Genomic DNA, 17769 nt, shown 5'->3' on the forward strand with positions numbered 1-17769 from the left:
AATACTGGAAAAATAGTGAAATACTATTTACATTTCAACGAACGAATTGCTAATCAACTGGAGATGTTTCTTTTGTATTAATATCCATTCGTGCCGCGAGATGTCAAAAAGTGGTGGGGACAATATCGACCCTGGCAAAAAGTGGTGGGGACATGTCCCACCCGCAAATTATGCCTATGTTTGCTTTATGAATATGTAGTAAAATGTAATTTATTCCTGTAATGAAATCAGAAATTTCAGCATTATTACTCCAGTCTTCAGTGTCACATGATCTTTCAGAAATCATTCTGATATGATGATTTGATGCTCAAGAAACATAGAAATCTGTTGTAACATTATAAATGTCTTTACTGTCACTACTGATCCATTTAATGCTTCCTTGCTTAATAAAAGTATTACAAAAATAGTGTTGTGTTGTGATGCTTAATTACAACAATTAATTAGAAACAACCCAATAAATTCATAAAACGTCTTACCTTTGGGCATTTAAGACAAGTTGGATGTTTTCCTAACTTTAATAAGTTAAGGTGATTTTTAAGAAGATTCTTTTCAAGAATTTGATTTCTTCTTAAGTTTTGTCTTATAAGAGCATATTAAAAAAAAAAAAAAAAAAAAAAAAAAACATTCTTAAAGGGTTAGTTCACCAAAAATGAAAATAATGTCATTTATTACTCACCCTCATGTCGTTCTACACCCATAAGACCTTCATTCATCTTCAGAACACAAGATATTTTGATTAAATCCGATGGCTCAGTGAGACCTCTATAGACAGCCATTGTAACTCTCAAGATCCATAAAAGTACTAAAAGCATATTTAAATCAGTTCATGTGAGTTCATTGGTTCTACCTTAATATTATAAAGCGACGAGAATACTTTTTGTGCGCCAAAAAAAAAACAAAATTAAGACTTCTCAACAATATAGTAATGGGCCTGATTTCAAAACACTGTTTCGGAGCTTTACGAATCGAATCAGTGATTCGGATCTCCTATCAAACGGCTAAACTGCTGAAGTCACGTGACTTTGGCGCTCTGAATCACTGATCCGATTTGTAAAGCTCCGAAGCAGTGTTTTGAAATCGGCCCATCACTATATTGTTGAAAAGTCCTTATTTTGTTTTTTTTTGGCGCACAAAAAGTATTCTTGTCGCTTTCTAATATTAATGTAGAACCACTGAACTCACATAAACTGTTTTAAATATGTTTTTAGTACCTTTATGGATCTTGAGAGTTACAATAGCATTGCTGTCTAAAGAGGCCTAGCTGAGCCATCGTATTTAATCAAAATATTTTATAAACGAAGGTCTTACGGGTGTAGAAAGACATGAGGGTGAGTAATTAATGACACTATTTTCATTTTTGGGTGAAGTAACCCTTTAAGTATTTTGGAAATACAAAATATTCTTAACTTAACATTAAATGACAACAACCCTCTGAAGAGATGTATGTCGATCCCTCACAGCCTCGCTTTCATTCGCGTCAAAAATCAAAGATGGCGCTGCTGTGAATAATGTTTATAATTATGTAAAGAATGAATACTTTTTCTAAGAGCATGTAAGTAATGCATGGTCTAGGGTCAGTTTTTCTCGTCCCATTATTATTTAAATGGATCGTTCACTTAAAATGTTTGCCATCATTTATTAACCCTCATGTTGTCTTTGGAGTGAACTGTCCCTTTAAGACACAGCACTTAGCGACGCTTCCATAACGACCAAATCAGTCACGCCTCAGCTACCGCTTACCATGAACTAAACGGCACAATAAAACACTTCATATTTATACTCTCACAGGAAGTAATGTAAGTCGTGTGATTTTTAAAATATATTTGTAGAACTAACGTAATTTTTACGGTACTTTAAATTCACTATTCATTTCCAAATGTGTTTCTGTATTGCCAACAGAATGTGACGGAGTTTACCTCAGTGGATCAGGACGAAATTAGCAAAAAGGCTTGAGGGGTGAGGAAAAATAAATAGCTAAGGGATAAAATATGTGATTTTATTATTTACTAAGTGCATTTTGGCTAAAATTGTAGCGAGGAGTTTGTGGGGTAGATACTCTTTTCAACCGCTCTTAAAGGTATAGTTCACCCAAAAAAATAAAATTTGTTGAATTTAGGCAACTAGCCCTCATGTTGTTCCATACTAGTATGACTTTATTCCACAGAACACAAAAAGAGACATTTTTTGAGAGTATGATGTTTTTCCCCATGATATTACATTTAATATGGACTGAAGTTTTGTACAATAAGCACCATAAAAATAGTCCATACAACTGGTCGCTATAATTCAACTCAAAAGAATAACTAATAGAATGACTCTTAGACTAAACAGTACTATTCTTCTAAAGCAGAATCAGCATTAGCAGTCTAGTTCAATAGAAAGAGCATCAGTCGCTTATGATAATGTAATTTGATCATCCATGTAAAGAATTGCACTTAGTGACCATTACTGTGGCAACTTGTTTTGATGACTAGTATACTTAAGTGAAAAAAGCACAGCATAGTGTTTAAAGTCAAGCCTTCAGTGTGGTTTTTTATTTTCCTTCTCTTTTCTTCAGTGTGAAACCCAGTCAGAACATACAATGATGATTATGGGTCATTGACGAATAAGGTTTTTAAAAGTGTAAAAAAAAACAAAACAATGGAGATATAATTCATTTTTTAAGTTTTATCAGGTGTTAACAATGAGATTATGTGGTTTTTATAATCAATTAACACTGTTTTTGTCATTTTTTACAAGATGGACAAAATTTGTCAACAAAAAAGTCATTTGGTCATTGGTAGCTTGCAAAAGGACAATCAAACTTTTTATATTTAGTACAAGTTTTTAAAATATTACAACATTTTCCATGTTTTATAGCGGTTGTATCGAATGGCCTGATGTTTTGGGACGTGTGTATGAGCAAGTGAAAAACTAATAAGGAATTACTGAAGAACTAATAGGTAATTCTTCATTAACACTTAAGTCACTACTGTTAACTAATCAGTATGTAATATGTAATGTAATCAGTATCAGTATGTAATATAATTTTATGATTTTGTTAAGTAACAGTTAGCTAATCAATAACTAATGGATTCTGTCATACCTCCTGAAGAACTTCTATTAATTATCTACTAATTAAGGTTCAAGAAAAATAACTATGGAGTAACTACTAATGAACAGTCAAACACAATTACACTAAGTTGTGGCAATTCCTTATTTACTAATTTTATCAGTAGTAGTATTATGAAAATGCAATATTAATAAATACAATACATTTTATAGAGGTTTTTGCCTGTGCGGTAAAGTTTGTGAGTGTTTTCTGTAAGAAATCAATTTCGGAAAGGAACCCAACCCCTACTCTAAATGCCTAGCCAACTTACCTCAGATTAGTTTTTATATTTCATATACAGTACTGTAAGTGTGTCTGTTTTCCTCAGCATATCACATTACCATTGAGTAAATTACAGTATGTAAGGCAATGACTGAGGGAAAGTGAAAATACAGGGAACCCATTAGTAATTAATAAAGAATTATCAAATAATTCTGCAGTAATTACTTAGAACCTGAAACAGTATTCTAAAGTAAAAATGCAGGGAACCCATTAGCAATTCATAAAGATAATGGGCTATATGCACAGAGCGTTCTTTAGAACTTCCGCAATAATATAAGCCAGCTCGAAAACTTCCGGTGAGATGTAATTTGCTGGTGTGTTGAGCATCAGTAGTGTAATACTTAGTTTATAATCAGAATATAGTCACTTAAATAGTAATTGAATTATTCAAACGTTTCTAATAATATAATAATTTAGTTATTCAAACGTAAGACAGCATAAAAAATAAATAAATTCAATTCGACCATCAGTTTTTACACTTTCATGTGAAAAAAAGCTTCAAAAATTAAATATTTATTGTGCACTTTAGTTAAAGTAATTGAATAAAATGTGTGTTTTTACAAGTGTGCTGAAATCATTGATCTTGCGCTGCACTGACTGACAGCTGCTGTGATTACAAAGGGAAAGAGCGGTGCTCGCTTTCTGTGTCATTCATTCACAAGGAAAGTTATTGTTTTTCATGAGATTTTGTGAGTACTTCATACTTCACATTAACAAAATATATTTTTAAACCTAGTTATTTTATAATGTTTAATATTTAGTCAAAAACGAAGTGAAAAACAAAATGGCTGATATATGCACAAATAAATGCTACTTTGTCGCCACCTGCTGGTTAAAGTGGTAATTATTGTCTTTTAAATAAGTGTTTTCTATCAAATGTTAAATTTTCTACAGTTTTAAACGTTTGGTTTTACAATGGGGATAATCTCAGAAGGATGAACAAATAATGTTTGTGGTCATCACATTAAAACTAACATTTGAAGTTCTGGAAGAAAATGCGTGTGCGTGTCTAATTACAGACACAGCGTTTTTAAACGGTCCCAATAGCTTCGTCTTTATTGCACTCAATAAAACTGGTTTATTGGCAAATTAGGTAAATGTGATATCTGCATTAAAATATGAATACAACATTAAAAAGTCAACCATGGTTTTGTGTCGATGTACAGCGAGTACAGAATGAACAGCTAACAGTTCACCAGAAATGCCCGAGCTGGCTTAACAACAACCAGGAAGTAACCGTGCATATAGCCTATTCTGCAGGAATTAGCCTACTTAGAACCTGAAACAGTATTCTAAAGTAAAGATTTAAGGAACCCATTAGTAATTAATAAATAATTACCACGTAATTCTGACTCAAATCAAACTTACACTCTGAAAAAAACACTATTAACGTAATAATATAAAAACCTTTGTAAAATACACAACACAACCACTAGTTTACATGATATCTTCCTTTATTTCAGATGAGAACGTTTCTTAATACAGCATATTTTATTACGTTTTAACATGTATACAATACTTACATTTAAACTCGTTTAACAAACATTTTAAGTGTAATCAACCGTTTCCATAGGGTAGCGGCGCTGGATCTTGTGCGGGAGCTGGGCTCGTGTTCGGCGGGGAAACTGCTAACTTCAGACCACCGCCCTGTGTTTCACTCATTGCCGAAAGATGCTGTGACTGACTCCATAACCTGCCCATAAACAAACAGTGCACAGCTCTGAGAACATATTTTAAAATCTTAAGTAATTAGATTTAACTTAGTATCTTTAGAAATAAAATAATGTGTTTTATGCAAGGGATCAGGCGTTTCCATCATGTAAAAAGACTGATGCGACACTCGTCAGTTAGGTGACTGACATCGCGTACCTGTATGTTGCTATTCATAAAATAAAATGATTTACAATGATTTTATAGATAAAATAAAACATATACAAACCTGTATTTCGGCGAAGAAATGCACCAATTCGATGGCGCAAAGAACTGCTTTCTCCTGAAGAGGATAAATATGCCTGCGCTCAGTAGGGGGTGAATAACAACACAAAAACTACCCAACACTGAAAAAATAACTCAAAAATGACTCAACAGCCTCATCCCAGCCTTACAGAACATGCGCACAAAGTAGCTAATCCATATACAGGCAAAAACTTCTGAACAATTTGTTGTAATGAGACTTTTTGGGAGTGCAGTACATTATGCAGCATACAAATGCATATTTAATTTCCACCATTATACAGTGCTGTTCTTAAAGTCCACAATCATGTCCACTGTTTTGAGCATGTTAAGCTCCAGGTTGTTTTGTCTGCACCAGACGGCCAGCTCTTTAACCTCCTGTCAAATGAGGCGGATAAACCTTCTTTAAAATGCACCACTGTGCCTATCGTGACAGTGACAGTTCCATCAACTGGCCCAAGTGTCTTTCACGCTGGCAACAGGCAGCCTGTATTGTCAAACCCTGCTGTATTTTGTACAGGTTTCACTTTTTTACAAGTATTTTAAAATTTACCCAGAGAAAATGTTGGATTATGCAACAAACATTATACAACAAATATCTAAACATTCTTTATCTAAACAAATATCTAAACACGCCTTCATGTCACGCAGTAAGCGCACTCTCCAAACAAACACTTGGATATGTGCCTAATAATAGTGCACATTTATCTAGGTTAAAGTTATAGCGAGCGGACTTGTAAAGTTGCTACTACTTACATTGAGGATGCTAAATTGCTAATGGATTTTTGATATCTCAAATGGTTTGGCCGTGGCGTTGAAACAAATTCATGGTGACAAAAAGGAAACAGGAAGTGTGTTTTAACTTCAGCTTACATTGACTGTTTTGGATGAAACGTCAGCTGCATGTTCATTGTAGGAGGACGATCACATGGATGTGATTATTTTGAGTCAAAGTCACAGTGCCTCCAACTGGCAGCAGGAAGTGTGTCACTTTCAAAAATGCTTTGAAATCACCCTCTTGTTTTTACCCGATTTGCTTCAAACTTCATCAGTATAATGTCAAAACACAGCAGATGTAGACCTGCGAAAAGGATTCTTGACATCTTAAATACTGTTTCCATGGCAACATGTCAAAACTTTAATATTATTTTTGGGAGGTTTTGAGACTCATCATGCTTCAAATTGCATGAAACTCGAAACACACATCAGAGATGTCGTCCAGTAGATATGGGCAAAGCCTTAGAAACAGGCGGGGAGGAGGGGCTCTATAGCACCACCTTTTGACAAAAGTGGGGAGGTTAGTTTTGCCTACAATCACCAAACTTGCTACATATATTGTTCTCATCGAGCCGGATGACTTTCTAATTTACACTCATTAGCTCCGACTAACAGGAAGTCGGCTATTTTGGTTTGAATGTGGATTTTTTGAAAAATCAGGTTCTGAATTTTGAACTACTACTCCAAGAAGGTTTATACAATTCACACCAAACTTTCTTAACTTGGTGCAACGACATTAAAGATGTTAAATTGCAAACGGATATTGGATATCTAGAATAGTGTTGGCCATGGCAAGGGATTAAAGTAATGCCATTGTAAATGTGGCATATTTTATAATAGTCATTTTTACATTTACCTGGTTTAAATGCATATTGCCCGTCGTGCACAGTTGCCCTGAAGCCACCAAGGTGGCGGTGCCACCGGGGCTTGGGCCCGTCATCGCTGCTTGCAGCTATATTTTTTGTTTTGTTTTTGCGCACAAAAAGTATTCTTGTCGCCTTCATAACATAAAAGTTGAACCACTGTAGTCATGTGGACTATTTTAACGATGTCTTTAATACTTTTCTGGACTTTGAAAGTGGTGGTTAAATTGCTGTCGGATTTCATGAAATATATTTTTGTGTTCCGAAGATGAACAAAGGTCTTACAGATTTGGAACGGCATGAGGGTAAGTAGGCTACTTAATGACAGAATTTTCATTTTTGTGTGAACTAACCCTTTAAGATAGAAAAATGCATCAAAATGAAGTGACTTTATTTTTAAAACAAGAAAAAAATGTCTGCCAATGGGGTAAAAAAACAACAACTTGTTTTCCCTTTGAATTAAGTTTATTTTTCTGACCGCACTGGCAGATATTTGGTATTTGATCTTGTTTTAAGCATAAACTCACTTCATTTTGATACATTTTTTCAGAACACAAGGCTTAAAATCTTGCTTCTCAAGTAAATGTATCTTGATTTAAGAATGTTTAGATGTTTGAAAAGGATACCAAAAAATACTGAGGAAGAACTTTTTTTGTTGTTGTTGTTGTTGTTGTTTTTTGTTGTGTGCAATAGACATACTGGTGCATTTTGATGCATGTTTCTTCCTGTCTTCACCAGACTGCATGAACCTGATTGAAAATAAGATACAACTTAGTCAGAGACTTATCATCATTTTAACACAAGGAAGTACAATTTCTCCTGCAGATTAGGATCTGCAAGTAGAGCTCCATCAGGCACAATCAGAATCGGAATCAGAAAGAGCTTTCTAAGTAAATAGGAAATAACAGTATATAAATTATTTTTGGAAAAAGATACACAATAACAAGGTACAACCTATAAAAATAAACAAGATACACAATATACAAAAATATGTGTATGTACAATAGACTGTATGTATGTACAGGTATGTTACAGAAGGTAATGAAATGTAAATAAAGGTACAGTGTGTTAAAAATATAAATATATTTATAAATAGTGTTGTGTATTGCACATGTATGTTTATTGCCAGAGGGCGCATTAACTGTTCATGAGATAGATTGCCTGAGGAAAGAAACTGTTCCTGTGTCAGGGGTCCAGATTTGATTTTGCCAGCCATTTTACTCACTCAACAACCCACCTCACAGCTACGCTTTCATTCCCATTAAAAAAATCAAATGAATAGGTCTATAATTATTTAAAAATGATTACTTTTTCTAAGAGCATGTAAGTAATGCATGATCTAGGGTCAGCCTTTCTCGTCCCACTATTATTTAAAAGGATCATTCACTTAAAATATTTGCCATCATTTAGTCATTATGCTGTTATACCGGTATAACCGGTATAACTTGAAAAGACATGAGGGTGAGTAATTTTAATTTTGGGATTAACTATCCCTTTAAGACACAGCACTTAGCGTCGCTTCCATAACAACCAAATCAGTCACACCTCAGCTACCGCTTACCATGAACTCTAAAACACACCATATATTTACTCTTACAGGAAGTAATGTAAGTCGTGTGATTTTTAAAATATATTTGTAGAACTAACATAATTTGTAAAGTACTTTAAATTCACTATTCATTTCCACATGTATTGCCAACAGAATGTGACGGAGTTTACCTCAGTGGATCAGGAAGAAATTAGCAAAAAGGCTTGAGGGGTGAAGAAAAATTAATAGATACAGGATAAAATATGGGATTTGGTAAGTGCATCGTGTATGTTGACTAAAATCGTAGCGAGGAATTTTGTGGAGTAGATACTCTTTTCAACCACTCTTAAAGGGATAGTTCACCCAAAAATTAAAATTGTCATTTTTAGGCAACTAGCCCTCATGTTGTTCCATTGTGACATTTTTGAGAGTATAATGTATAATTTTTCCCCATGATATTACATTTAATATAGACTGAAGTTTTGTACGATAAGCACCATAAAAATAGTCCATACAACTGGTCGCTATAGTTCAACTCAAAAGAACATTGATATATTAACTACATTGAACATAGAATAATCTTAGATTATTCATCTGAAGCAGAATGAGCATTAGCAGTGTAGTTTAATAGAGCATCAGTCGCATTTCTCAATGATAATGTAATTTGATCATCCATGTAAAGAATTGCACTTGGTGACCATTACTGTGGCAACTTGTTTTGGTGACTAGTATACTTCTGTGAAAAAAGTATTTAAAGTCAAGCCTTCAGTGTGGATTTTTGTTATTTTTGTTCTCTTTTCTTTAATGTGAAACCCAGTCAGAACACGCAATGATGAGTTTATTTAGTGTAAAAGTAGCTTATTACTTTTTTGTGTATTCGATGTAAAATAAGCTGTCATTTTCTTTTTTCTATCGCTGGTCTGTGTAACCAGGCTAGAAGGATTTCATTCAGTTTCACTGTTCTTAAACGTAAGAAAATGTACTGTGTGTGTTTGTAGAACACAATGTTTAGTTTGCAAAAACTCTGTTTATCAAATGCACATTATATATATATATATATATATATATAAAAACACTTTTTGTTTGCAGAGATGCTGTTCCCATTAGAGGAGAAAGTCCACCCAACGGATGTCAGCAAAATCCAATTAGGAAATCTGATACAGACAAATTTATTCCTAAACATTGAAAAGGTGAGACATATTGCATGTGTGTTTGTGGCTATTTATATATTTTTTAAAAGATAATTTAATTAATTTTATATATATATATATATATATATATTTGACACTGATGTATCAGCCAATAAAAGCTATTATTTTCACGATTGTTTAAAAACAGCCGATGATCAGGACGATTATATCCTGTCAATGATAAAGGGGTGTAAAAACGTGTCAGACTGCGTGTGAAAACGAACTCATACTGTGTGTGAAGAAAATCTGTCTTGTGTTAAATTCAGGGCAAGTTAACACAACAATAACGCATTAACAGTTAAAAAATAGCGACGTTAAAGCAGGCTCTATTTGACCCTATGAATCACCCGTAGTTAAGTCAGGGTTGCCAGTTCTACACCAAACATTATTTGTAGCACCTCCCATCCAGTAATTGCAAAAAGCTTTGTGATTTGTTACTTCCGCTAAGAAACAAAGTCTCAACTTTCAAATTCTGTCCATTTTATCACGAAATTCAAACAATAAATAGTGTTTTGACTCTCTTAAATGTGACGTGACAGATCGCTGTAGCACCTCAGTTCAAACGGTTGCAGCATGAAAAGCAATCATGAACATCAGAAGGTATGTTTAAAGATAAGGTGATGATACACGGGTTGCTTGGGCACTTTCCCATTGAGAATAAGCAACAAATTTATATCTGGATACTTTAGATCGGTCGTGGGCAATTTTTTGAGATCCTCCAATCAGAATGCTAGCAGCCAATCACGTGACTGGCTTGGAGATTTCAGATAAAAAATTCAAACAAGATGGCGGCCTCTCAGCGGCAGTGGAGCGAAGAAAAGGAGAGTAAAGTTATATCTTTTTACGCTGGTAAATTGTCATGTGTCAATCCAAAACAAGGAATTTTCAGTTAAATACTAAAAAGACGCATTCTGTTTAACGTCTGTAGTGGTGTAGACTGTAGGGCGTATGGCACGTGAAAGTTGATTTTGACATGATTGACGCGGGTTCGAATCTTGCTCTTCTCCCTTTTCCTATTACAAATCAGATCGGAAAGGCATTTATATTTAATAAAAACGAAGAGAATATTTGAAAAGTTAAAATAATAAAGTGCCTAACAAGTGTTTATAATAAAGTATTTATTGGGTTGGCAATAGATTTGCTCATCTCTGATTAGTTGCTGCCAACTCTCCGTTGCCCTGTGTCTCACCAGATTGCCTGTTGATCATCATCATTGCCCAGCAACATTGCTCAAAAAGTTGCCACGTGTATCATCACCTATACAGTACAACTTACCAAAATGAATCATGTCTCATGTAATCTCTCAATCAGTGATTAATCTGCGAAAAGATGTCAGTTAATTGTCTGTTAATTATATGTATGTATATATATAAACCATGGTTATTAGCATTATCTAAAACTAAAACCATAAAACTTTTTTTTTCATTACTTCAAATAAAAAATAAACAACAGAAGATAAAAAGGTAAACCAAAACTAAATAGACTTAAAATAAAAAACCTAAAACTTAAAAAAAATAGACATATTTAAAAAACAAAACCTAATAAAAATGACAAAAACACAACAAAATCATTAAAACTTTAAATGAAAAACAAAGTATACATTAAAATTTAAAATGAAAAATTTAAATGAAAACAGAAAGTTTAAAAAAAAACTAATTCAAAATACTATAAAACTATAATACTATATCATTGATACTAAAAAAACACTGCTGAATTATATATTTATACTCATTATATAATGTCTCTTGCTTTCATTTACATCAGTGTTGACTTGCTTATCAAGCAAGCAAAAATATTATGATTTTATAATTTTAGTTTGTAGGACAGAATCAAGAATTCACAAAAATGATGGCAAAGTTGCAGTATGTTTTCATAGTACAACTCATGATTAAAGCCCTTCCAAAAATAAATGAAGTTTTCAGACCCTGTCCATATTCCAGTAGTGCTTCCGTCCCTGTGGCTGACATCACTGGTGCAGCAGTGCAGTTTTTCAGTGCAGCAGCAAATGCATTGTAGGCCGTCCTGCCCGTACACACCCTCCCCCTCCGGCACGTCTGCCCTTCTCATTCACGCTCACTGTCTCTGATACGAGCATGGATGAGGCAGCGGTGGAGCCGACCCTCGTGCAAACGCTTGCTGTGAGCGCTGTTAAAGGTGGCCGATATCTGTGTCTGTCTCCCTCCTTCCAGCGCTGCTCGCTCGCCTCCTGGATTAAAGAGAACATCAAGAAGAAAGAGTGCTGCTTCTATGTGGAGGATGCCAGGTATGAGGAGCGTGTTTGGGCAGATCAGGCGGAGTAAATGGCCTTGACTTGTAAAGCTTAATCACTCTGGGGAATTAACTCTTAATTAAGACTAAATGATTACAGCTTTACTGAAAACCCTCGTGCACACAATCTACATGCCTTTGTGTCGTCTGATTCATAGTTTATACTTTTTTAGGAAGCTAACCTTCAGCTCGTGGTTCATGTGTCTTTTTTCTGTGAAATCTTAAATGATTTTTATAAAGTACACTGGATTGAAGCAACTTAGGTTTACAGTACTTGATTAACCATCATCATTTTTTAGAAAAATCATGTTCAGATGTGAGTATCAAATATGATCATCGGGCTTCTGATGAGCGTTTATTTGTTCATCTCTCAATCATTATTGTATTGCATTGCATTATGTTTTAAAACTACAGAGCTTTGATCATAAAAATATATAATTTACAAACTTTTGTGTTAGATGCGATGAACTGCGATTAATCCATTTGACAGCACTAATTATCATCATACTAAGACATTATTGGAGATATAGTGTGACAACTTCTTATCTTATCGATGTTACGCTGATGATTTTCTGTCTTATTTTCCAGTTTAGATACGTACGGAGCCCTGCACATGACATGCAGGAAAAAAATAGTAGGCTAAATCGAGCGCACGATTTGTAAATCAAGGGAATGAATAAGTAAATCTTGCGCACGGTTTAGCAAATCAAGGGAACGAATTAGTAAATCTTGCGCACGGTTTAGCAAATCGAGGGAACGAAATAGTAAATCTTGCGCATGGTTTAGCAAATCGAGGGAACGAATTAGTAAATCTTGTGCACGGTTTAGCAAATCGAGGGAACGAAATAGTACATCTTGCGCACGGTTTAGCAAATCGAGGGAACGAATTAGTAAATCTTGCGCATGGTTTAGCAAATTGAGGGAACGAAATAGTAAATCTTGTGCACGGTTTAGCAAATCGAGGGAACGAAATAGCAAATCTTGCGCACGGTTTAGCAAATCGAGGGAACGAATTAGTAAATCTTGTGCACGGTTTAGCAAATCGAGGGAATGAAATAGTAAATCTTGCGCACAGTTTAGCAAATCGAGGGAACGAATTAGTAAATTTTGCGCACGGTTTAGCAAAACGAGGGAACGAAATAGTAAATCGTGCGCACGGTTTAGCAAATCGAGGGAACGAATTCGTCAATCGTGCACACAATTTATCAATCGAGGGAACGAATTAGTAAATCTTGCGCACGGTTTAGCAAATCGAGGGAACGAAATAGTAAATCTTGTGCACGGTTTAGCAAATCGAGGGAACGAAATAGTAAATCTTGTGCACAGTTTAGCAAATCGAGGGAATGAAATAGTAAATCTTGCGCACGGTTTAGCAAAACGAGGGAACGAATTAGTAAATCTTGCGCATGGTTTAGCAAATCAAGGGAACGAATAAGTAAATCGTGCGCACAGTTTAGCAAATCGAGGGAACGAATTAGTAAATCTTGTGCACGGTTTAGCAAATCGAGGGAATGAAATAGTAAATCGTGCGCACAGTTTAGCAAATCGAGGGAACGAATTAGTAAATTTTGCGCACGGTTTAGCAAAACGAGGGAACGAAATAGTAAATCGTGCGCACGGTTTAGCAAATCGAGGGAACGAATTCGTCAATCGTGCACACAATTTAGCAATCGAGGGAACGAATTAGTAAATCTTGCGCATGGTTTAGCAAATCGAGGGAACGAATTAGTAAATCGCGTGCACGGTTTAGCAAATCAAGAGAACGAATTAGTAAATCTTGCACACGGTTTAGCAAATCAAGGGAACGAATTAGTGAATCGTGCACACAATTTAGCAATCGAGGGAACGAATTAGTAAATCTTGCGCACGGTTTAGCAAATCGAGGGAACGAATTAGTAAATCTTGCGCACGGTTTAGCAAATTGAGAGAATGAATTAGTAAATCGCGTGCACGGTTTAGCAAATCGAGAGAACGAATTAGTAAATCTTGCGCACGGTTTAGCAAATCGAGGGAACGAATTAGTAAATCGTGCACACAATTTAGCAATCGAGAGAACGAATTAGTAAATCGTGCGCACGGTTTAGCAAATCGAGGGGACGAATTCGTCAATCGTGCACACAATTTAGCAATCGAGGGAACGAATTAGTAAATCTTGCGCACGGTTTAGCAAATTGAGAGAATGAATTAGTAAATTGCGTGCACGGTTTAGCAAATCGAGAGAACGAATTAGTAAATCTTGCGCACAGTTTAGCAAATTGAGGGAACGAATTAGTAAATCTTGCGCACAGTTTAGCAAATCAAGGCAACGAAATAGTAAATCTTGTGCACGGTTTAGCAAATCGAGGGAACGAATTAGTAAATCTTGCGCACGGTTTAGCAAAACGAGGGAATGAAATAGTAAATCTTGCACACAGTCTAGCAAATCGAGGAAACGAAATAGTAAATCGTGCACACGGTTTAGCAAATCGAGGGAACGAATTCGTCAATCATGCGCACGATTTAGCAATCGAGGGAACGAATTAGTAAATCTTGCGCACGGTTTAGCAAATCGAGGGAACAAATTCGTCAATCATGCACACGATTTAGCAATCGAGGGAACGAATTAGTAAATCTTGTGCACGGTTTAGCAAATCGAGAGAATGAAATAGTAAATCGTGTGCACGATTTAGCAATCGAGGGAACAAAATAGTAAATCTTGCGCACGATTTGTAAATCGAGCGAACAAATTTGTAAATCGTGTGCATGATTTAGCAAATCAAGGGAACGAAATAGTAAATTGTGCGCACGGTTTAGCAAATCGAGGGAACGAATTCGTCAATCGTGCGCACGATTTAGCAAACGAGGGAATGAAATAGTAAATCATGCGCACGATTTGTAAATCGAACAAATTAGTAAACCGTGTGCATGATTTAGCAAACGAGGAAATGAAATAGTAAATCGTGCTCACGGTTTAGCAAATCGAGGGAACGAATTAGTAAATCGTACGCACAATTTGTAAATCAAGGGAACTAAATAGTAAATCGTGTGCACGGTTTAGCAAATCAAGGGAACGGATTATTAAATTGTGCGCACAATTTACTTTTTTTCTTGCATGTCATGTGCGGGCCTGAGATGTTCGTTAGACAATGTTTGTGAGTGCTATAATGACATCAAGCTTTGACTGTATAATAATTTCCTTCAATTAAATGAGAGTAAAACCGAGGTTCTGACTGACCCTTCCACTAAACTCTGTCTACTACATTTAGGTCCTTTGTCCTTAAATTTAGAAGATCACGTAAAGAGTCTTGGGGTAATTATGGACTCTTCTTTATCAGATTAGTGCTGTTGTTAAGAATAGCTTCTTTCATTTAAGATCAATCGCTAAAGTTAAGCATTTTCTTACCAGAAAAGATTTGGAAATTGTGGTCCATGACCATGTGGCTGTGCTTTTTCTGTAATAGGTCCTAAACTTTGGAATAGTCTCCCTGATCCATGTGAGATTAGCTCCATCAATTGCCACTTTCAAATCATACTTAAAATCATATTTTTACTCTCTAGCTTTTAAATATTCTTTCTTATATCCTGAGATGGTTTATTGTTCTTTTTCTATGCTGCGATGTTTTTTTTTTTTTCTGCTTGTTGTTTTTAAATGTGTTATATAAATAAAGTTGCTTGATCGACTAAACTGATATTTATATGCATTTTATGTAAGTATCTGGTATCCGCTTATAAAGATCTCGTTGATTTACATTACAAACTATCAGAATTTCATCTTACTTTTGGTCGTATAAATATCAGCATCTGCACCAAATTGCATATTTTTGTTCAGTTTGGGCCTCTGAATAAAATGTAGGAGTTTTCCTCTTAAAGTATAAGATCTATATATATATATATATATATATATATAATTTATTTATTTATATATAAAACTTATTCTTAAAAGCTTTTATTTGAAAAAACAATACTTTACTCATCCAAACCTGTATGAATTTCTGACACAAAAGATGTTTTACAGAATATCTGAAAGTGTAATGTGATTTTTATTGTCGAGCTCCAAAATGATGCATAAAATTATCATGACTTGTGCACTATAGATGTATATATTGGTGAGCTATTCTTTTAAAAGTCATTGTAATGTGTATAAAACATAAAGTATAATTAATGATATGTCAGTCATAACCAACTTGACAAGCGGTAAACTAAAGGCCATGTGTATGCAGTCCTGTTCGCTTCTGTGTGTGGTTCAGCAACATTCGGACAATATGTGTGGTGTGCGTGTTGTTGGGCTGTAACTCATGTGTGGATAACATGGATTACTGTTGGCAGGGAGGGGATTTGTAAGTGTGGTTACCCAAAGATCCAGCACTGCGATGAGGCCATCAAACCGGAGGACTATGTTGGGGAGCAGTGGGACAAACACAGGCACGTCAGAGAGGTGCCCACCGATGCTTTCGGAGATATCAGCTTCGGGGGGATTGGACAGAAAACCGGCAAGGTAAAATGACGACTTGATTCAAACGGACCTCCTTTCTGTTAAAGTAAAGGTTCCAAAAGTAGGTTTTTGCAGCATTTTTGGTTCTCCAAACAACCTTACAGTAATCAGTTCTTAAAAGAACCATTTTTTTCTTGGTGTGAATAACATTTAAATAATCTAAAGAACCTTTTATCATAAAATATTTTTTTTTTTCCAATCAAAAAAGAGTATTTTTGTCATGTTTTCCAGTTAAAATATATAAAAGTCCTTAAAGGGGACCTATTATGCCCCTTTTCACATGATGTAATATAAGTCTCTGGTGTCTCCAGAATGTGTCTGTGAAGTTTCAACTAAAAATACCCCACAGATCATTTATTATAGCTTGACAAATTTGCCCCTATTTGGGTGTGAGCAAAACAAGCCATTAATGTGTGTGTCCCTTTAAATGCAAATGAGCTGCTGCTCCCGGCCCCCTTTCCAGAAGAGGGCGGAGCTTTAACAGCTCATGCTTCGGTTGCTCAACAACAACAAAGCTGGAGAATCTCACGCAGCCAAAATGAGGATTGTCAGTAACGGTGTTCAGCCTTACATTGTTCAAACCGGAGTCGACACTGATGGAGAGACTCAGGAAGAAGTTACAACTTTTAGACGTTTCTGAATGCTTAGTGGATAAATTTATGTAGTTTCTGTGGAGTTGATTCAACTCATCGACTAGCATGTGCCGTCATGTTAATCTTTTGTACAAAACCCGTATGGACGCCCACTATACATAGCGCACCTGTTTGCCAAACAGAGCCATACACACCAGGCTAACGTTTATGATTGCTATCAAATGCTGTGAATGGTAAAAATATCGCAACGGACAGAAACGCTCCTTTTTTAGCAATCGAGTCAGGGTCAACTTGCAGGCTATCCAAGCTAATGAGACTCTAAATAGTGTTCTGTGCTCATCTGTGCAGCCAATGACAGAACAGTTAGCATGCTTTGCTCAAACTTTTGCCATGCCGTTTGAACTGATACATCGTTTTCACTTGCGAAAACAAAATGGCGGCGCCGTGGTGGAAATGTGCAGATTTACGTGCAGTAATATTAAAATAAGATCCATTCCTACGTCACTAGGGGAACGAAATCTGAGCAAAAATCATGCTTGCAGAGAAAGGCTTGCCAAAACAGTTACTGGGTTGTTCTTTTTCACGTTTTCTGGGTTGGTAGATGCACCGGGGACCCAATTGTAGCACCTAAAGTAGGATTTTCATGATATGTCCCCTTTAAATTGAGATAACATTTATTTGAGAAGATACAGTAAGATATTTGGGCTTGATTTCATTTACACGACAACAGTGTTTTGGGGTCCTAAAAACACA

General features: G+C 35.5%; 1 protein-coding gene across 2 annotated transcripts in view; it reads left to right on the forward strand.

Moving 5' to 3' along the window:
- Positions 1 to 1899: 1899 nt before the first annotated feature.
- The window catches only part of trpm2 (transient receptor potential cation channel, subfamily M, member 2), a 57203-nt gene continuing 41333 nt past the window's right edge, over positions 1900 to 17769 (forward strand). The window contains exons 1-4 of one of the 2 annotated variants that reach the window (XM_051906899.1): positions 1900 to 1956; positions 9584 to 9684; positions 11874 to 11947; positions 16258 to 16426. In XM_051906899.1, coding sequence (XP_051762859.1) covers positions 9586 to 9684; positions 11874 to 11947; positions 16258 to 16426 — 342 coding nt within the window. In that variant the 5' untranslated portion in view covers positions 1900 to 1956; positions 9584 to 9585. Of the gene's footprint in view, positions 1957 to 9583; positions 9685 to 11488; positions 11948 to 16257; positions 16427 to 17769 lie in introns of those variants that run through there. The other variant, XM_051906898.1, reaches the window with a different exon arrangement.

This window comes from Ctenopharyngodon idella, chromosome 9 (assembly GCF_019924925.1).
Source record: "Ctenopharyngodon idella isolate HZGC_01 chromosome 9, HZGC01, whole genome shotgun sequence".
NCBI lineage: Eukaryota > Metazoa > Chordata > Actinopteri > Cypriniformes > Xenocyprididae > Ctenopharyngodon > Ctenopharyngodon idella.